At 47.6% G+C, this 22,078-nt stretch overlaps 1 protein-coding gene across 10 annotated transcripts; it reads left to right on the plus strand.

The window, feature by feature from the left end:
- Positions 1-1,452: 1,452 nt before the first annotated feature.
- LOC125764523 (protein unc-13 homolog B) lies at positions 1,453-22,077 on the plus strand. Of its 10 annotated transcripts, none has more exons than XM_049428872.1 (24): positions 7,624-9,646; positions 10,197-13,767; positions 13,846-14,181; positions 14,269-14,423; positions 15,608-15,645; positions 15,716-15,803; positions 16,801-16,875; positions 16,958-17,109; positions 17,177-17,244; positions 17,318-17,450; positions 17,533-17,781; positions 17,855-18,179; positions 18,271-18,543; positions 18,629-18,787; positions 18,864-18,989; positions 19,069-19,236; positions 19,309-19,590; positions 19,710-19,931; positions 20,050-20,216; positions 20,302-20,590; positions 20,670-20,816; positions 20,884-21,277; positions 21,348-21,510; positions 21,587-22,077. In XM_049428872.1, the coding sequence occupies exons 2-24, from the start codon at positions 10,599-10,601 to the stop codon at positions 21,804-21,806; spliced, it is 7,398 nt and encodes a 2,465-aa protein (XP_049284829.1). In that variant the 5' UTR covers positions 7,624-9,646; positions 10,197-10,598; the 3' UTR covers positions 21,807-22,077. The 10 variants fall into 10 exon arrangements, with proteins under 10 accessions (XP_049284899.1, XP_049284879.1, XP_049284887.1 ...); XM_049428882.1 differs by having other exon boundaries at positions 7,624-9,412; XM_049428897.1 differs by having other exon boundaries at positions 7,626-13,767; positions 20,884-21,097; positions 21,179-21,277.
- Position 22,078: the final 1 nt, after the last annotated feature.

Here is a 22,078-nt window from a genome sequence, read left to right on the forward strand (position 1 = left end):
TTGATGTGTTATAAGTTATTACTAAAATATAAGCCGATGATTTTATTAGTAAAAAAAAACACAACTTTGTGATGGGTTTTAATTTAGCTTCAAAGGTGCTTTTTGTACCGACGTCCGAATACAGCTTAAGTGCAGAATTTTGAAACCGTTATATTTAAATGACTTTGAAAGATTGTTATTGAAAGGTAGTTATTGAAGAGTGTTGAATAGAAGATTGACTCTGAAATATGTAGCTAATATTCACGAACCAGTTCCATAGATCATGCTGCAATATGAACGAAGATCGTCTCATACGGCAGTGGTACCACAAGATGGTGGAATACTTTGACACAGTATCGATCCATTTTGAGAAGAATTAGTTGCCAGTTGTTAAACAAAACATCGATACAAAAAAAAAGATTTAGAGAAAGAGAAGGTGTTTGTTTCTTCTTGTATGATCTCAACTACCGACAGATTATTACGCTGTTAACACCGTAGATGTTGCTGGGAAAGACATGAGGTAAGAACCATGACATCCTTTTGAACATCTGTTCTTATTATTATGTGGCACAACAGAGAGGTGAATTGTGGTGGGCTTTGTTGAAGATAGTTGAAGACACGAGTTAAGTGTAGAGAATACCAAAACGATTGATTTCGCCATTAATGAGAAGTAAGAAGAATAGGCTCTTTCGATTATACGCATTCAACGGTTTGTCATTCAAATCACAAGAGCTCGAGGATGTATGCTAGGAACACCTGAAAGTATGCAATAGCTTTATTTACGATTTAGGGATGTTCACTAGGCATTGCATATTGACAGGCGCATATAACCCAGAAAGCGAACTTCAAGGATATGCTACTATTGCAGGTATGTCAGAGAGAAATCTGCTGTTAAGGCCTGCATCGTAGATGTTATAATTGGTGAACATCTTTCTTCAATTTGCTCTTCCTTTCTACCTTTTTCAGTCTTCAGCTTTTTTGGTTTCGTGAAGGATCTCCTTCTTCATAATACATTGTTAGGAGAATTCTTCTGCTATCTAAGTCGGCTTGTCGACCATTATTAGCAATATTATTGTGCTATAACCAATTTGCTTAGTTATCCGATGTACTGAACATAGGCAACAAGCGCTGATGTTGAACTCTACATTGGCGACTCCTGCAACTCCACCAAAACCCTTCTATTTCTGACAGTTTATTTGGGGAAACAATTACCAACAGATGTCGCCCGTTAAAGAAAGGCATTGCTTGAATCAAACAGTAACATTGTAGCATGGTGAAGATGTCAACTGAAGATGTCAGATGTTGAAAAAATCTTTTCAGGACACTCTCTGGATACTTTCATTGTTTTCTGGTTCATTTTCACAAACAGTATGTAGCATTATCAATAGAGTACACTGCTTGTAACAGACCTTGCTGATAAGAGCCTTCAGTAAAAATGAATCTCAACCCTGTCAGCGCACCCGAACGCTCTGGGCCTGCCTTTGCTCTCTGGTGTGCCGTCAATCTTTTGGTTCGCCTTCGTACGAAACGTCACCAGATTTCAGTACGGACAGGCGCAGAAGACGGCACGGGAAAAACACACAGCCTTCGCTTAATGCACACACACACGTGCGCCCACGCATACAGATTCACACATGCGGGATACGGTGTGAAAACGTCTCGATCTGTCACCGACATTCGGCTGGAGGACTGTGCGGCCGTGTTTTGCAATGTTTGCCTCCAGTGAAATATCGCCACCCTCATCATCAACGCTGGTGCACGCGAAGTAGGCGGAAGCAGCAAAGCAAAAGTTTCGTCCTTCCCGTTTTGCGGGAGTTCGCCCACCCGAGTTCCTTCCGAGTGACCGCAGCTGAAGGAACTTCTGGGGGGCAGCGCGAACCAGCGGACATCCGTGTGCAGCGTCCATCTCACCAACTGGGGTACGATCGGCGTGTCATTCCAGGTGTTTTCACTATAACCGTTAGCACAGATTACGGAATGGTGTGAGGAAACAAGAGCAAAAAGAGGTTTTGGGGAGGGAGCATAAGTATGTGACTAACAGTTAAGTTGGTGTAGGGCTGTACTGATAAAACGCACAACGTCACTGTAGGGCGAAGAACAGAGTGTACTTGTGCGTGCGTGTATGTGTGATTGTGCAAAAATCCCCCGTGCAAAACTAAACCAGTGCGATTCTTGTAAATATGGCGAACTGTATTGTACCGTTTGCTTTATTTCCCTTGTTCGACATACACTAATGGTTTTTGGGGATTTTTTACGTACGAAAAAGCATCAGAAAACAAAATGTCAGTCCAATCGAGACAATCGATAATGGCCACCTTCAACCTGAACGGGCACACAAACGGGTGCAACGTCACCTTCAACACCGTTCACCCTTACGCCTTTTTACGCCAACAATCAAAACCTGCAGTGAGCAAAGATTTGAACTCCGCTTCCAGTAGCCAGTATCTGTAGAAAGTCCCAGGATATTGGAGAAGTCATCATCCATCACACCAAACCCCAAAACATACGCATACACGGACACAAATACGTGTATGGATACCAAACATTCGGGAACACCAAATGGTTCCAATTTCCCCCCTAATGGTTTGCAGAATTGTATAGTAACAGATTTGTAGAGTTCCACCATTCCTCAAATCAGGAGCAGGTGATGGCAGAAGATGAAAGGTAAAGAGTTTCAGTGTTATGGGACAGGACGGTAAAACAGAAGCCTAGTACATGCGCGTACAGACACACACACACACAATCATATTAATAGAAGTTCAATTCTATAAATAGCGACGCCTCCTCCACACAAAAGCCTTCTTTTTCCCAATGTCAAACTCCATATTATTGTACAGTACCGCGAGGTGTGCGACACATGCTAATGGCGATACAGTGGTACTTATGAAGCGTGTGTGTCTTACTTAAATCGTGTGTATATGAAGACGGTAAAGGTGGGGTAGGTGCTGTAATGCTGTTAATATGAAGTGTTCCTGGCAAGATCCTGTCTCTAGACAGCAAGCTCAGTAAGAAGCGGAAGTATCTTAGAAATAGCTACCAATACCAATAGTTTTATCCCCGGACCAAGTGATGTGGAGGTTGTTGTTGTTGTTTTCGCTCCCCAAAAAAAATCCTCAGCTGAGTGCACGACGAGTAATTCTGCAATGTTTCTTCATCTTGCTCGCCTCCACAAAAAACAATGTTTGCAGGTATGGACGATAACTGCTACGAAAGGTCAGCGCACACGAGTGATGGATTTACGCATGGCTACTACTGGAAGACAGGCAAGCTTGAGATACACACGGGAAATCTGCTGCCGCAGGGCTTCGAAGTGAATATGAATCACCATCAGCAACTTGGCAGCGGTTACGATGGTGACAACGCCAGAAGTCACCAGGATTACTGGAGCCGACCGAACGACTATCACGGCGGGGCGGGTGCAACCGGTAGCGGTACCAGTACTGGTGGACAACCGATCACCAGTCGGTTGGGTACGATCGGTGCTAGTGGAGGCGTAGCATCTGCCGGTTCCATCCCGGGCATGAACGCATACAGCCCGAAAAGCAAACTAGGCAACCTGTTCGACACAACCGATGGAGCACTCGGGGGTACCGGCGGATCGGGAACGGGGCGTGATCTTGGTTATGGTTACGACGATGATCACTTCCGTCCGTCCGGGTCCGCCTACCTGCCACCGGATCCGGCCCATAGTTCCCTGCCGAATGGTGTCGGTGGTGCACGGACCGGTCGCAAACTGCCCAACCCGACACGGAACGGCAAACGGCAGCTTCCCCAGCCGAAGGGTGGCGGTGTGTTTGGTAGTGCTGGCGACTTCCGGTCGAAGGCACCGGCAGTACGGAAGCTGCCGATACCGCAACGCAACCCGAAAGCTATTAACCCAACAGGACCGCAGCCTCCACTTATCGATAACTTCAACATCGATCTATCGGTAAAGGTGAGCATCCTCTTGCACGTTCACTCTCGAACCTATACTCGCTATCTCTCTCTCTCTCTCTCTCTCTCTCTCTCTCTGTCTCGCTGTCTTTCTATCGCTCTGTATCTCTATCTCTCTGTCTATATCGCTCCTTCACTTTGACACGATATATTAAATATATATGTATGTCAACTATCGTTTTATGTTCGTTCTGTTTTCAATCACTTTGGTTATCAACTATCTATTCCTTGCCACATAAATTCCGCCCTCCCTACCCCCGTCTCGCCCACCACCCCACATATAAACACATTTACTATATGATGTATCTCGCTTTGCTCATATCGGCATAACGCACCTCATATCCCTGTCAACGTTTCCGAGATTCCGGCACATTAACGTTCCCTCCACCATTTGCTGGTCATTTCATCCGAGACTCACACGCTTTGGTTGCAAAAAGAAAAGAAAAAAAAATCAGCAGGAAAGAACATGGAAACTACTTAACCACCCACTGGCAAATCACTTCACCCCCCGTTCCCACTACAACCCCTTTTTCCAAACCACATGGTATTGGGGGGGCTAAGTGCGGCGAGTGGGGGATGGGGCGGGATGGCCAGAAGCAGGGAGGAAAGCGCACTAAGTGCACTGTAATGGACATTGGTGTTCGGGAATTGGTCTATCGTAACCGGATTTAGCTTGCCCGCCTTCCTCCTTGCCACGGACATCTCGGGATCCTGCCGGATATCCTGCAAACCGATGGGTTTTTGGGGTTCTCGCTCACTCATCTGCTGGGCTGTCAGGGCTGTGCGTCGTAGCGCCTGACCAACGGCACGTCAGTCGTGTCGAGTTGTCCCGGTTGGTACGACTGTTGCCCACGTTTCAACAAAACTCAAACCGCCCAATAGTCGAGTGAGTTACCACGAACTCCGAAATTCCTGAAACTCCTCAATATATCCCATCTTTCTCTACCCTTCCCTCAAATAACACCAACTCCTCTTAGTTTTGGCTGACTTATCGCAAGAGTTTCTGAATGTGCGGTGTGTACTAAGGTCCCTGTAGGCGGCCGCGTGTGTAGATACACACATATGATCTCCAGTTTCTTCCGTAAGCCGGGTACGAGCGCGATCGCGAGTGATGATCCAATGATTTTGTTTGTTTGTTTGTGTTTTTGTGTGTTTTTGTGTGACCCAATCCTTATTCAGAAAGAGGGATTCCTGGTCAGGGAATTAGCGGAGCGGGTTCTCATGGTGCAGGAATATATCTGTAGCTGGCTTCGGATATGCTTGCTATAGGAGTTCCTTTTCATAAACCCCCGAATGTTTTGTGTACTAGCCACTAACCACGCTTTTTTTACTACAGTATGTGTGCCTCAAATTTTCGGTAGCAGAAACACAACTAACAACAAAAAACCCCGAAACCTGTTGTGACCCCAAAAAAAATCCATCCCTGACCAGAAATTGCCGAACATGACAACTAAACTTACTTACTTCTTCTGCTCACACTTCTTCTCGATTTACTTCTTGCTCTCGCTTTTTGTGTGTTTCTTTGTGTTTTGTTTTGTATTATATACGTTTTATCTCTCTATCTCTCTCTCTTTTTTTCCTTTCCGAATTTTTCCACCAACCTCAATACCACCATTTCCTTACAATCCATAAATCGGTCCTTTTCCCGAACAAACAAAACTCCATTTCTTGTCCTCCTTCCCTTCTGCACCGGCACACAATTCTTCGTCCGTGGATGCATCTCTGGATGGACATCTGGATCCCCGTTTCGGTGTAATTTTGCGGGGATTTTTGGGGATCTATATCTTATATACATCTCTCTATATATGTGTATATACATATCTATATACATGGTTGTGCGTTTTGTATATGTGTGTTGGTGCATTTTCCATAAACCAACCTTAAACCCAACCTAATACCAATTGCCAAAAACCTACGCCCCGCCCAACACCCCTTCTCCGCTCCGTTTCTCTTTTATCCACTCTTCGGCAGGCGCGCAAGAGCATATCCGGTCCGATCGACGACGACAGTCTGAAGCGCTTGAACTCGAACATTTTCGGTAACTCGATCAACTACTTTTGCGATCTGTCCCAGAACAAGGAGAACTTTATCACCACCTCGTCGTTCTACGTGAACGACGACGATACGGACGATTACTGCTACAGCGACTTTTTCATGACCTCATCGATCACGCTGTCGAGTAGAAAGATCAAGAAACTGCCGAAAATACAGAACATTGCTAACCATCCCAGACCATCCCAGTCGATGTCTTTTATCGCAGCGGACGTGAATGCGGCGTACCGGAACTTTTCGCTCGTCGCAGAAGCACCGTACAACGATGGGTACGCACCGGCGGACGACTACGCGGATGGGCGCGGTTTGCCGGCACCGCCCGTCGCCAACCAGTCGCCCGCGTTCTGCAACCACAATCCAATCTACAGCGAGCAACTGGACAATGCTAACAGCACAGATGTAGGGGCGCTGATGATGAACGGTGGGCTTGGTATGAAACCTTCGAGTGGTAGTGGGGCACCGAAGAAGCAACTACCGTCGATACAACCTCCGTCGCACGAATCGCTCGGCTATCCGTACAAACAGCAGCACTATCCGACCGGTGCATCACGGGACGAACCGACCGGCCACGGGATGCTACCGAATGGGCACAAGGAGTACGCACCTAGACCGACACTTATGAATGACCGGGTGACGGCACTGAAGAGTCGTAGCCGTAGTAGTACGCCGGTATCAAGTAGTGGCGGTTCGAGCAGTCGGAGCGACTACTCTGGAGGTACAAGTACGCGCCAACAGCAGCAACAGCAACAATCACCCTTTGATCAGGGCTATGATGCGATGAGTCACGTACCGGTTACCAGTGTTTCGAGCACACCGAAGCTTCTGCCGAGCAAGCCGGCCAGTAAGGGTCAAAGCTATCTGGCGGGCAGCCCGGATAAGAAGCCACCGTTAAGACGCTCACCCGACCGAACGTTAGACCATGGTATGTACTATCATGACGATTCTGTCGATCCGTACCTGCTATCACCGGAGCAAACCACCCTGCCGAAGGAGGTGAAGGAGCCGGTGTACGAACCGCACCGGACCAACTACGACCAGCTGGACGATGCGGCTTCCGCCAACGGTCCGGAGCTGTACGACGATGAGCGGTACGGTGATGAGGACCGGCTGCCCGGTGAACCGCCAACCGCCAAGAAGCTACCGAAGGTGTCACACCAATCTGAGGGGCTAACGCTCAAAAAGCAACTACATTTCTTCGACGAGCGCGAGGAATGCTTCGACGAGGAGCTGGAAGAATTGGAGCAGGCAAACGCGGCCAAACAGGGCGTGAACGTTTCGGCTAGTTCAGGAGTTGGTGGTGCGAGTCTGTTGGTCGGTGCGTCCGCCGGTACGAACGCACTGCTCGAGCACGGGTACGACGCGAAAGCGGACAAGCTGGAACAGCTAACCGGGCCCATCCCCGGTAGTCAGGGTGCCGGTGGTGGTGGTGGTGGTGGTGGAACGACCGGGACCGGCGGGACCGGTCTCGGTACAGGTGTTCCATCCGTTACCACCGACGCTACCGGTGTAAACGACCTTTCCAAGGACATTACGCAGCAGCAGCAGCAGGGCAAGCGGGAAAACTTCAACGCCCGCGACAAGTGGCTGTGGGCGTACGATCAGATCATCAACGTGAGTACACACCCAGATCTAGAGGTGTCCGTCTAGGACGGACACTTTGCCCTACCCTGCACGGGGATGGTAACACCTATCATTAAGCTTATCCTGCGAAGAGAGAGGTTTCGCAAACATGCAAAACATTTATCGTAGTGTTTTTGATTTTTTTTGTTTTATATTTATGGTATGTGATTTTGTTGTTAAATGTTTTCGGTAGTGTCGTACTATTATTTGATACCTTTGTTTGGGATACATGTGACATGTGTTGTAAACGATATCGTCCTGATGAGCTATTTTTAGGCCACTCTCGTCTAAAGTCTCCAACAAAAAAGAAAAGCCTCCTATTTGGGTGCAAATTATATGGTAGCATGGTGAGCGGTTTATACACACCTTTACACTCTAAAGTGACGCTCAATCTCGTCCTCATCATCAGGTACAACAACAAAAAAAAACCACCCACTGAAGCGACCGTTCTCTCATTCTAACGTGACCTGTTGCGATGGTGTTGCGCTTGCGTTGAAAAAATTGATTTTCCCCATCCCAACGGTTCCGGTAGTACCGACTACAGTGGGTACTAGAGAGGGACCATTGCCCTTCCGCAATGATACGTCCGTAACAATACCCTTCCGTACCGCTTACACATCCTTTTGAATGGGGTCCTTTTCACAACAAGTTCACGCACGCCTCCGCCTAGGTGGTTGAAGGCTGAAGGTAGTGGAGGCGCGGGCAGCAAGACCTTCTCGGGCGTGCGTGCTTTTGGAGTTGTGCTGCGGGTGAAAGGTGTAGTCAAACCATTCGATTGTTTGTGTGCCGTTTGACCCGACGACGGGTTTTTGGAACAGTTAGTAAACGACAACGACTTTTCGTATCAGTCACTTGTAAGACGCCTCTTGCTGGCAGGAAGCTGGAGGTGTTGTCATTTGGTGTGTGTGTGTGTGTGCGTGTGTACAAATGTTTGTATAGTACGATGTCTATCTGCTGCATTCCAGCAGATGCGGGTGTCACTAAATAATACCACGCATCTGTCAGTGAGTGACAGTAGAAACGGAAGAACGGCATGCTTCTCTACGCTTCTACGTAGAAAGTTCTGCTGCAGCTGGCGACGGGAACAGAGAGTATACCAAAGCAGAAAGTGTCACTGTCAAAAACTGTACCAGCGCGTAGGAAACATCGTGCAAAAACAGGGAACGCAACACGCAGGTTCACCATGCGGAGTGTACAAGCGTTCTAGCGTCTAGTACAATTTACAGAGACAATTGTTCTAACGCTCTCAGGGCGAATGTCGAACGCACTGCACATAGTCAACGCAATAAGCCTAGACTTGGCTAGAACCTCTGTACACTGCTAGGGATATTTACAAATAGGCTCGCCTATCCAGAGTCGCGAACTAAATATATCCTCCAGCCAGATATTTCGTTCCTTTGCCATAAATCGCAAAAAAAAAATGTCGACTACTCCGTAGTGGAGTCGACGCTCCGCTAGCATGTCGACGGCTCCGTAACAGTCATAAATTAAATGTCAGTCAAAAATTTTGGAGCGTGCGTACAGAGCGGTCCCGACTGATGGAGAGCATACACATGGATAGATCAGCGTAAAAAAAAGGGGAAACCCGCTCGTCTGCGCTCATCGTATACGAGAGTGAGCACGGCCATTACGATAAGAGAGATAACGCGGCGAACAAAAGAGCATTCAAGCAGTGGCACGGTTTGTACGGTCGGTAGGAGAGTTCGAGCAAGCAGACGTGAGAGCTCGCGTGTGGCACGGGAACATCTAGCGCTAGGAAACTGTGGACCTGCTTCCTACTTCAAAATTCCCGTCCCATTAGACGGCAGCAAGCTTTTCGTCCCCGAAGGTTTTTTTTAAAGAAGTGATTTTATTTTTACTTAAGGGCAGGACAGGATTTTTGTTCATCAGTACCAGTGGAAACACGTTTTTGCAGTACGCCGTGTTCAAGACACCAGGTGTTCTGTGTGTAGTGTGCGCGCACTCCAGCATCGATTAAGCTCCAAAGTTGATTGAAATCCGCGTCAAAATTTAAACCATTTTTGATTTGTGGAAGGTGTTGTTCATTGCTTGGAAAATAATTGTGAGTAGTTGAGGTGGCGAGCGAATTGATCTAGTGCTTGCTAGCTCCTGTCTTAGTACACATAAGTTTGCGACATAATGTCACTTGTAAAATGCTGTGCGCCGTGTGTACGTGGTGTAAATGAAGCCAGGAGAGAGGTGTTGACGGAGGGTAGTGGAGCATTTACCACTTGGCAAAGCTAAGGAGGAGGGGAGGAGGGCATGGTTGAAGATGGGTGGCACCTTTGCCATGGATGCGTGAACTGAATGGAGTTGTTTTGAATTATTCAACTCTTCGTTTGAAGCAAATGAGGAAGGTCTTTCAAATAAGAAAAAGAAAACGAAGCATCGACAAGGACACTGGAGAACGTGGTGTACCACGTCCAATTGGGTTCGTTTGTGTGCGCCTGTCGAACATAGTTGCTGTGTCCTACATTTACTCTATGCTCTGTTTGAGCATAGATCTAATAGTGCCCGTAGTGAATCGTCCATCAATGAGAGGCTTCTATCAAATTCACTAGGGACACGTTGTCGATAATTGCTGATTGGTGTATTATTCTCCGTTCCCTTAGTGTTCAACTATCAAACCGCTATCTTAAACGGTTACTGCTAGCGTCACCCACCCACAAACACATACACATAAAAAAGTTGTACTAGTCTACATCGATAGTCCTTCTGCTGTCGTCGGACTCTCTAAGCCTCTCCCCGCCACTTCCCATAACCGTTTTGTGCACCAAATCGATGACGATGGGAAGTGAAGTGCAAAAACTGCTCTGAGAGTGTCTATGTGTGTGTGTGTGTGTGTGTGTGTGCAGGTGTGGTGAAGTGTGAGTGCGTGTGAAAAGAAGCATGTGACTGCTTTGCGAACGCTTTGCTTCCCTAAGCCCGTGTGTGCGCGTGTGAGTGTGTGCGTGTGTGTAACAGTTGTCCTAGCACAAACAGTGCCGTAGCAGTTGCTTCATCACCGGTACAAGATGGATGAAAACGAGGTGATGGCGGCGTTCCTGTGGAGCAAGCAGTCTCAGGAGATGTACAGCAACCAAGGTCTGAAGGATCTGCACCATCTTCATCAGGACTTTATCATCAACGACTACACCGACAAGATAGCGACCAACATCGATCTGCTCGACACGGAGCTCAAGTTCGCCTGGGCGGCGCTGAACCTGTTGAACGAAGAGTACACGAAGATGTCGGAGAAGGTGTTCAAGCTACAATCGCTCAACATATCACAGCAACGGATAGTGCAAAATCTGCAGTTTATGGAGGAGAACCGGAAAGCATATCTCGACATGATACCAGACTATGCGAAGCATCACGAATTCTCGCTCCAGGAGCAGTCCCGACTGCGGAAGGATCTCGAGTACCGGGACCGTATAAACGAGGCTTTGATAAATAGTGGCATGATACCGCTGCAGGAAGAGCAGGAAGAGTTTCTGCACCAGCAACAGCAGCTGCACCTGCACCATCAGCAGCGGCAGCAGTTGTTTCACCAGCAGCTGCAGAACTCGGCGCAGATGTATCATTCGGGTTCGCAGCTGGTACCGGGTGTAAGACACGCTGGCTATGAGGGTATACATCTGCTTGACCAACATCTACACCTTCAGCAGCAGCAACAGCAACAACATCAGCATCAACAGATGCAACTGCAGTTTGACAATGATTTTCTCATCTTGCAACGAAACCTTGCGAACGTACCGGATGCACAGGGGCTGCTGAAACCCCAGCTGGAGGAGGATCCGTATGCTGCTCCACCAGCGACGGTAGTGTTGCCGACCCGTAGCGTACCATCACATCCACCATCGGAGTTGCCGCGTATGTCGACCAATCCGTTCCTATCAGCGGGCGAAGCGGATCGGGGACTGCTACGCAACATCGAACCAGCGGATAGTGCCGCCATTATAGAGGAGCAACTGCGCACCTCCTTCCTGAACCATGCGAAGCAGATCGAGCTCGAGTTTGGGACGCCCAAGTCGAAGAAGTACACGGCGGAACGGATCGAAAAGATGCAGAGTGAGGAGGTGCGGGAGTTGATCAACAAGATCATGAGCGAGGAAGACGTGGCATCCCTCAGCAGCGAGGAGATGGATAAGGTGCGCTGTTTTATGGCAAAGAACTGTACCGAGTTGATGGATGTGTTCGATGACGATCTGCAGGTGGTTTATCCGGTCAAATCGGCGGAATTGCTAATGGCTCGTAGTAAGCAGACCGTCACCGTCACAACCACTGCCGGTGCGAGCCCACGGAAGGAGTTGGCGAAGTACCTGCCGGAAGGTATTGCCACGCTGACCAAGGATGATCTGTTGACGGTGGAAAATGGTACGATTACGATACAGGATAGTACCTCGGAGAATGATTTCCGGCTTAACCTGAACACGGAACATGCGGCACGGGTGAATGAGAACGGGACGTCGCCCAAGAAGTTGAGTGAGTTCTCACCATTCGGGCTGCAAGCTACGACGGCGGCAGCCATCTTGGGCAATGCTGAAACCGGTTACGAGCCGTTCCGAGAAACGCATGGACCCGAGTTGGAACAGGACGAGGTGCTGCAGGGTGATGGCAAAGTTGGAAGTGCTTTAAATGGTAACGGTAAGTTACGGAGCAAACCGGCACCGGAAGAAGACGTATTGGAGGTGCCAAAAACGACCATTCCACCAACGTTCGCTTGCTCGAACTTGGTTGGTTTGACCAATGGTAAGGCATTGTTTACCAACCTGAGACCCAACATTACGGAGGCATTAGAGATGACGTCCTCTGTTGCATCACCTAGCGTCCTTTCGCACCAGCTGTCAAATGGTGTGGAAACGGTTGATGCTCGTATTGCGGGACCGGGCATCTGTTCGGAAGGTGTGTCTGGTGGTTCCGCATTGCCTTCGCGCAAGACTAGCGTGACGGACGCATCACTGATTGCTTTAAAGAGTACCGTCACCGTGACGGACACGTCTGACACGGCCGCCATCATACAGGCTATCATCAGCCGTCGGTCGAGTGTGGCGGAACCGTCGACCAGTCCGCCCACGTTTCAACCACTGCCCGGCCAAACGTCCATTACCGATTCGCCTGAGATGCAAGCCATCTATGACAGTCTGTCGCGGAAGTCGAGCATCCCGACACTCAGCGACACGACATTCTTTCCATCGCTCGACATCACAGATTCCGGCTTTGCCGATACCAGCGACAGTTTGGGACTGTTCTCACAGCTTCCACTTACCGTACCCGGTACGGAGGCTCCAATCAGTCTGCCCGACTTTTCCACCATGTCGGCCATCTCGAACATACCGGATAGTTCAGACTGTTCCTCCTTCCTGCACATGTCGATGAACTCGTCCGGTATCAGTGAGACGTCGGACAGTATGGCTTTTAGTCATCCCGTTTCCCTGCCCGGTCTGGAGCAGCAGATGAAGGAAGCGTTGGTAGTAACAGCCACCACAGTGTCAACTACGATCACCACGACGGTGGGCAAACTTCCAGCATTGCCTCCGATAGGGCCGACTACTACGATGGCAGTGTTGGCTGAGGGTAAGCCGATAGTTGAAGCGACTGGCCTTGCACTGCCTTCGGTGACATCATCCTCTGGTACGATAGCGTCTACTACCACTGTCACTGTCAACGGTATGGCTACAGTGCACGTACCATCCACCGTGGCACCAAGCGTTACTGATGTGACGAAGAGTGTAAAACCTATTCCGGCACCGGCCACCACCAGCACACCCCTGGTGAAGGCTACCGCTGCAGTACCAACGAGCGTGATAGCGCCCCAATCTACCACAGCTCAGCCGGTAAGCCAACCAAGCAAGGTACCGCTGGTAGGTTCGCTTCTGCCCACAAAGCAACCGTCTGCTCCGGCGGTGCAACCAAATGCCGCCGAACAGAAGGGTGGTTTCTTTCAGTCGACCACAGTCAACATTGGTAGTTTCTTCAACAAGGTCAACAAGAACCTCGTACATCAGGAAAGTACCGACAGTATCATTGGTGCTAAGTCCAAATCGTTCTTCGCTTCCATGAAGAGCTCCTTCAGTCTCGACTCGTCTAAGACGTCCGTGGACGAGGGAGATGTGCAGCAGGTAGGCAATGGGCAACCGGTAGCCACACATCTGGACGTCACCCAACATCAGCCGACGGATCTGTCACCACTTACAGGTAATGGTAAATGTCGCAACTCCACCGCGGTTCCCAATACCGTTTGTGCATTACTCATCCGCGTATCGCTTTTGTCTTCCATAGGTGGCATGACTCCTTCCGCAGAGGGTTCGTTGCATGAACAGCCGACACCATCATCACTGCATGGTGAACAGCAACCGTCGCCACCCCGAGACAACTTATCCTTCGAAGGTCAGCTCGAACCGAGTCCGGTTGGTACGCAGCCGAGTCCGTTGCAAGAGTATGAAGGCGAGGACCCGTACCAGACGTACGAACAGGACGCTATCAGTGGCACCGAACTGTCACAAGCCGGTGACATCCAGATGGCATTGGAGAAGGATCTCGATCCAAATGCTCCCGGTGCGGTACCACCGGCAGCCCAACGCCGCCAAAGTTTATTTCGCGCCCAAGGTAGTGAAGGTAAGGTGAAACTCCGCCGCCTGCTCTGGACGGTTCCAAGATGAATGCACCTTTACTGTATCCTTTATTTTATTTTTGTTTTGTTAGACGGTGAGGGCGGCAGTAAATGGAAGCTGCTGAAAACGCTCAAGGAGAAACGTATCGAGGAAAAACAGAAAGTGGTCGAAGTCGGTGAGTCCTTCGACGACGAGCCCGGTCTGTTCAAAAAGGTGGACGTAAGTGGCAAGAACGAGGAGCCCGAGGTAAATGACATCGCTGCGGCACCTGCTATCGGTGGGCGGATGCGTTTGACTATGCTATAAACAGAACAGACCAAGTACCGAGAATCAAACAAATCTACCAAGCAAAAGAAAAAAAACAAAGGAAACCCCGAAGAAGAAAACGCATTATGCAAAAGAGAACAAGCAAAACAAAAGAAAAAGAAAAAACAAAAACAGCCAGATCACACACACACATGCAAAAAAAAGACAAAACAAAACAAGAAAAAAACAAAACAAACAGAAACATTGGTAGTTACGACGCGCGCTGATTTGATTTGATTTGTGTTCCATTTGTGTTCCATCATCACCTACCCGCGGTTTCCGTCACCTACCCGTGTAACACTACTTGCGGTGTGTTTTCGGTTCCGGTAATCCGGCCGGCTGATACCGGAGATTCCGTACATCATTCTCGTGTATATTGTGTGCTGTGTGCCCATCTGTCTAATCTATCTATGTATATTACTACTGTTATACAATGCAAAACATAACCCGCCCCGCATAACCTCTATTGCTGTACCCGTGTGCGTATGTGTGTGTGTGTATATATACGAGGGAGCGTATTGTTTTATGTTTCGTTTACGTGTATCTCTCTGTATCTGTATTATACACTTTTGTTTCGGAATCAGTTTCGGAAGGGTCTGTAGAGGTAAGAATAGTATACACTGTTTAAACCAACAAAAAAAAAACAAACAAACCAAAAAAAAACCAACCGTTGCATCTCTCCCTTAGCTAGTGACCAGACCACCCGCGCTGGTTCCATACTTTTGCTGTAGAACGTGTTTAACTAAAAAAAACAAACCATTTACGCATTAAGTCTTAACCATCATTGTAAAGTCCGTTTTAATTTTTGTTTTTGTGCGTTCCGTACGATTTTTTGTGTTGTTTTTGTTTGCTACTGTTGTTATTTTTGTGCGAAACCTCTCTCGCTCTGTCTCTCTCAAAGATCAGTCTTATACATTCTTGTGTTTCACTGATGCAAGGCAGTTTGCAAGCAGGACGGTAGTTTTGTATCGCATTACCGTAGTATAACGATGGTTCTGCTTCTGAGCCGCGCGTCATCGCGTTTTAAGCGAAGCTGTACACAGTACATCACACATCATCGACTAATGCGCTCCCTTTTCTATTCCATCATACAACAATTGGCAACTATCCACTGGGCTTGACAGAAGCGAAATGGTACGGTCGATAGTGGACGGAACAATGGGTAAGTTAGGCGGGACTGAAACGTACGGAGGGAAACTTATGTTGTACGGTTGTGTGTGTATGTTTTTCAGGCTCGGTGACAACACCTTCTACAGCAACATCGACAGTATGCCGGATATTCGACCAAGAAGGAAGTCCATACCACTCGTGTCGGAGTTGGTAGGTATCGTTGGTGGTGGAGACGCCATCCCGATGTTTCCTGTCGTCGTTGCCCTTGTTGCCACCTTTGCTGTGTGGAAACTGGTGTTATTCGGCGTATCCTTCATCAGTGGGCAAATGTTGGAAATGTTATGACCCTTGACTTTTTTTAAACAAACAGAGCAAACAAAATGTCTGCAATAATCCGCATCATTGTATAGCTGCGATATAACTAATGCCCAAAAAGTATGCACTCAGAGAGTCTAGAGATCCTACCAATATTACCAATAATTTCTCAATTACGAAAAGACTACATTGCATACTTTCAGGAGCACAAGTTCAAACCAACAATTCGTCGGTGGTTACGTGCCCAAAAAAATACAGATTTGTTCAAGGGCCCTAACCTTTCCAACTGCTCCTAGTGCAGTAGTCCGAAGAGAACTGGAGTAATCCTAACCGTATGTGCATCGGCATACCTTTCTTATTTCTTTCTATAACGTTCCTTCCAACAAAACCAAAACTTCCCGGACTGCTCCGTACTCTAATCTCGATGTATCCCATCTGTGTGCCCTCTCTTTTATGTGCGGTATTGACAAAAAAAAACACATAAAATTGCCTGCCCTGTCGTCGTATTTCCGTCGTATCTTGTTAACCTAACCTCAACATGATTTCGAAACGCTCTCCTCAACAGGTCCTCAAAGTAAGTGTATTTTTGACACGTGATTTTACTTTCACTTTAGCGTTATTGCACCGTGCGAGTGTAACTTGTGTTTGTAGGTGTGGTTGCATTCGTAGTACACATTTGTTAATTTTTGTTTTGAGTTGTGTTTTTCCTGTTCTTTATTGAACCATTAACTGTTGAACCTCCTGTTCGATACAACCCCTAACACCGTAACCATGTTCTGCACGATAGTGTTTCATGCAAGAAATTAACACTATGTGTTTTGCCGAAATTCTGTCTATGTTTTGTGTTGACACTAATGTTGTACCTGTTTTTAATTTCTGCGGCCTATGATAGACAATGGCGGCAACGAAAAGAAATGCCGGATTGACCTCCGCCGTACCAAGAGCAACCCTCAACGATGAAGAGCTGGTAAGTGGAAGCGTTTTTTTTAACAAGTTTTGAGACTCATGTGTTACGTTTGATTTTACCTGTGCTACTTATCTGTTTGCAGAAAATGCATGTATACAAGAAGGCACTGCAGGCGTTAATCTATCCCATCTCATCGACCACACCGCATAACTTTGTCCTGTGGACAGCCACCTCCCCGACCTACTGCTACGAGTGTGAAGGACTGCTGTGGGGTATAGCGCGACAGGGTGTGAGGTAAGTAGTAGATTGTTCAGATCGGGAAAAGAAATCATCACTGACAGCCTTCTTGTTCTCGTTACAGATGTACAGAGTGTGCCGTCAAGTGTCACGAAAAGTGTAAGGACTTGCTGAACGCGGATTGTCTGCAGAGTAAGTAGAGTGGTTGATGGAGTAGTATCTTGCACGGGCAGGTATGACGAGTGTATGTCACAATTCATTTCAGTGTGCTTTGCTGGTGCTTCCGAAAAGAGTTCCAAACATGGTGCCGAGGATAAGGCAAACTCGGTGATAGCGGCAATGAAGGAGCGTATGAAGCAGCGTGAACGCGATCGTCCAGAAATATTCGAACTGATCAGGTTAGTGAACAGTTGGGTTGCATCTTTTTCAGCATTAAACAATAGCTATTGCTATATACACAATCATACTTCCCTGTTGCAGGAAAGTGTTTGCGGTAGAGGAGAAGAGCCATGCTGGGCACATGAAGGCGGTGAAGCAAAGCGTACTGGACGGTACGAGCAAATGGTCGGCAAAGATCGCGATCACCGTCATCTGTGCCCAGGGTCTGATTGCGAAGGATAAGAGCGGCACCAGCGATCCGTACGTGACGGTGCAGGTAAGTAAGGTTAAGAAGCGCACCCGTACGATGCCGCAGGAGCTGAATCCGGTGTGGAACGAAAAGTTCAACTTGTAAGTAGTACTGCAGCGGTGTAGTGTAACACATGTTACATACGTAACGGCCATATTTGGATGACTCTTCTAGCGAGTGCCACAATTCGTCCGATCGCATCAAGGTGCGCGTATGGGACGAGGATAACGATCTGAAATCAAAACTGCGACAGAAGTTAACGCGAGAGTCAGACGACTTTCTGGGACAGACAATCATTGAAGTGCGAACGCTATCGGGCGAGATGGACGTTTGGTACAATCTGGAGAAGCGTACTGACAAATCAGCCGTATCCGGGGCGATCCGTTTGCATATTTCCGTAGAGATTAAAGGCGAGGAAAAGGTAGCACCGTACCACGTCCAGTACACCTGTCTGCACGAGAACGTGTTTCACTACCTGTGCGAGGAAGCACTCGGAGCGGTAAGTCAACCTACTCGTCGATACTCCTATTTCATTCCGTTCTTGACACTCGTTCCAATTCGCTGAATGTGTGCCATTTGCCGAATTGCAGGTGAATCTTCCACAGACCAAAGGTGATGACGGGTGGAAGATTTACTTCGACGAAACGCCGGAAGAGATTGTGGACGAGTTCGCGATGCGTTATGGTATTGAGAACATTTACCAAGCCATGACCCACTTTCATTGCCTATCTACGAAGTACCTGTGCGCTGGCGTCCCGGCTGTTATGAGTACACTATTAGCTAATATAAACGCTTATTATGCACACACTACGGCTTCTAGCGCGGTATCCGCCAGCGATCGCTTTGCGGCTAGTAATTTTGGTGTAAGTGTACCATACGGACAAGATGGCGACACAGTACCATATGAAATGACTGGTTCTAATATTGGCTCTCTGTTTGGTTTCGCAGAAAGAAAAGTTCGTTAAGCTATTGGACCAGCTGCACAACTCGCTACGAATCGACTTGTCCATGTATAGAAATAACTTTCCCGCTTCCAGTCAGGAGAAGCTAATGGATCTAAAATCTACTGTAGATTTGTTAACCAGTATTACCTTTTTCCGTATGAAAGTAAGTCGCTTGCATAGGTAGACTGAGAAAAGCAATATTGATATTATTTTTGTATCTTGTCGTATTTTTGTTCCAGGTTCAAGAGTTATCCAGCCCACCTAGAGCAAGCACAGTGGTAAAGGATTGTGTAAAGGCTTGTCTACGATCAACCTATCAATTTTTGTTCGAAAACTGTTACGAGCTATATAATCGAGAGTTTCAGGTGCGATGCGGCATCCGCAGTTTATTTGCACACGGTTGTCTGACGCTACTAATGTCACTATTTACGACCTCTCTTACAGGTTGATCCGAACGAAGCCAAGCGTGAAGGCGAAGACCACGGACCAAAACTAGAGAATGTTGATTTCTGGCACAAGCTAATAGCTTTAATTGTATCAGTTATCGAGGAAGATAAAAATAGTTATAGTGCTGTACTTAATCAATTCCCGCAAGAGCTTAACATCGGGCAGGTACGTAGTAGTACTTGCTGACTGAGTTGACACTTCGATTTTTCTTAATGTATCTCTGCCACACGCTCACAGGTGTCTGCGGCAACTATGTGGAGCCTGTTCGCCGTAGATATGAAGTATGCGCTCGAGGAGCATGAACAGCATCGGCTGTGCAAGTCGTCGGCGTACATGAATCTACACTTCAAGGTTAAATGGTTATACACGAACTACGTGAAGGAGGTGCCACCGTACAAGGGTGCCGTGCCCGAATATCCGGCCTGGTTCGAACCGTTCGTGATGCAGTGGTTGAACGAAAACGATGACGTGTCGCTGGAGTACCTGCACGGAGCGTTCAAACGGGACAAGAAAGACGGGGTACATTGGGCCGGCCGTTTATGACCGGGAGGGATACAGACGCAACGGGGGAATGGAAGTTGGATATTGATTGTACAAATACTGACTATCATTTTCCTGCCTTATTTTCTTACTTACAGTTCCAAAAAAGTAGTGAGCATGCTCTCTTCTCAAACTCGGTCGTCGATGTCTTTACGCAGCTAACACAGTGCTTCGATGTGGTAAGCAAACTCGACTGTCCCGATCCAGAAATCTGGAAGCGTTACATGCGACGTTTTGCTAAGACCATTGTTAAAGTACTGCTTGCGTATGTTGATATCGTAAAGTCGGAGTTCCCCGATATAATGCACGAGGAGCGAACAGTAAGCCACAAACAATTTTTTAATATCTCTCTAAAACCACCCTCTCTGCGGTATACTGTGGTGGTTTGTGTTGGGATCTTGTTACTGATATTTTTATTCGCAACCTCGTACGTGCCAGGCGTGCATTCTTATGAACAACATCCAGCAACTGCGGGTACAGCTGGAGAAGATGTTCGAGTCGATGGGTGGCGACAAGCTGGAAGAGGATGCGGCCAACATTCTCAAGGAACTGCAGCAAAACCTAAACACGGCACTGGACGATCTGGCGACACAGTTCGCTAAGAGGTAAGCGGAGGACACATAGGTTCGGACTAATGATGAAAAATAATTTCATTTCTACGTTTGTGCTTCTTCCCTGCCGCCATCATAGTTTGGAACCGAGAATTACTGGCAGCGTGCGGGAGCTGGGCGATCTGTTGCAGCAAGTTAAGCAGCAGAGCTCCCTGTTCCATGCACCGCCCGCCGACGATGCCAATCTGATCGCGATCGAGGCGGACGAGGTGCTGCGACCACTGATGGACCTGCTGGACGGTTCGCTCTCCATGTACGCTCAATCCTGCGAAAAGACCGTTTTGAAAAGACTGCTGAAGGAACTGTGGAAGATAGTGATCCGAACGTTGGAGAAAACGATCGTGCTTCCACCGATGACCGATCGAACGGTGAGTATCCGGTGTTGTTGGGATTGGAGTGGTTCGAATCAAAACCATATTATGTTTGCTTTTTTATCCAACAATATAGATGGTGTTCAAACATCTCACCGACAATGCCAAAAATCTGGCAGCGAATGCAAAAATCGAGGACATGTCGCGGCTCATCAAGAACCACATGTCCGGCAAACAGGATGCCAAGAATGTGCTCAGCGGTGTAATGGACATCTCCAAGGAGGTAAGTAGTCCTTCGATTCCTGAGACTGCAGTGCAGAAACGTCACTCTGAATTCCCATGTTGGACAGATGGAGAAGAACTTATCACCGAAGCAGTGTGCGGTACTGGAGGTGGCCCTCGGTACCATTCAGCAGTACTTCCACGCCGGTGGCAATGGCTTGAAAATGCCGTTCCTCGAGAAGTCACCCGAGCTGCAGAGCTTAAAGTACGCACTGAGCCTGTACACGCAGACCACGGACACGCTAATCAAATCGTTCGTCTCCGGACAAGGTGCTTCTGAAGGTAATGGTTATGCGATTGCTATCAGACTCTTTCAGATTCTCATATTAATGCATCGTTCCCTCTTTCGTTCTGTTTTCGTAGAAGGTGTTAGTCACGATGATGCTTCCGTCGGTGAGGTGTCCATTCAAATAGATGTCTCATCGAACCCGGAGAACGGCGAGCAGAAAATATCCGTCAAGGGTAAGAAAATTTCAAATTTAACCAAAAACATGCAAACGATACTAATGTTTCTACGCTTTCCGCTTCGCAGTGATCGCAGCTAACGATCTCAAATGGACCGTCCCGTCCGGTATGTTCCGGCCATTCATCGAGGTCAATCTGATCGGACCGCATCTCAACGATAGGAAACGAAAGTTTGCGACCAAATCCAAATCAAACAACTGGTCGCCAAAGTACAATGACACCTTCCATTTGTAAGCATCAAGTAGTTTTGGGGAATGAGATGTATGACATTTTCTAACGTTTTCTTTTTTTATCACACCTGTAAAGCATTATTGGTAATGAGGAGCAGCTGGAGTTCTTTGAGCTGCACATATGCGTGAAAGATTACTGCTTCGCCCGGGAGGATCGGCTTGTTGGTGTAGCAATACTAAAGCTGAAAGATGTCGTTGATCAGGTATACTACTGGGATATGTATATGTTTCTTTATCGAATGTTTTTTCGAGTGAGTGTGTATGTTTATGTGAGAACGTTTATGACGAATGTATGAGAATGGATGTTTGCGAAATGCAAGAAGAACTATTCGGCGCCTACCGAAGGATGTGACAGACAGGACAATTACAACACCTTCACGGACAACTATCTAACACGGGTAAAGTATACAATTGCATCAAGATCGCTGCTAAGGTTATGTTTTGTTACTTTCAGTACACCGGGAGAGACAGTGTTTTGTGGAGCAGATTACCGTGTACGCCGAAGTATGAACCGTGTCATCAAATTGTTTATTTGTTACAATAAATATCTACAGCAAAACACGATAAC

The sequence above is a fragment of the Anopheles funestus genome, chromosome X, assembly GCF_943734845.2.
Source record: "Anopheles funestus chromosome X, idAnoFuneDA-416_04, whole genome shotgun sequence".
NCBI classification, from domain to species: Eukaryota; Metazoa; Arthropoda; class Insecta; order Diptera; family Culicidae; genus Anopheles; species Anopheles funestus.

Bases quoted from the DNA above. Each gene is read 5' to 3' on its own strand.
- LOC125764523 (XM_049428872.1), top strand. From the start codon at position 10,599: ATGGATGAAAACGAGGTGATGGCGGCGTTCCTGTGGAGCAAGCAGTCT. The intron at 15,804-16,800 runs GTAGGTATCGTT...GGCCTATGATAG, and splicing joins TACCACTCGTGTCGGAGTTG to ACAATGGCGGCAACGAAAAG. The intron at 16,876-16,957 runs GTAAGTGGAAGC...ATCTGTTTGCAG, and splicing joins CCCTCAACGATGAAGAGCTG to AAAATGCATGTATACAAGAA.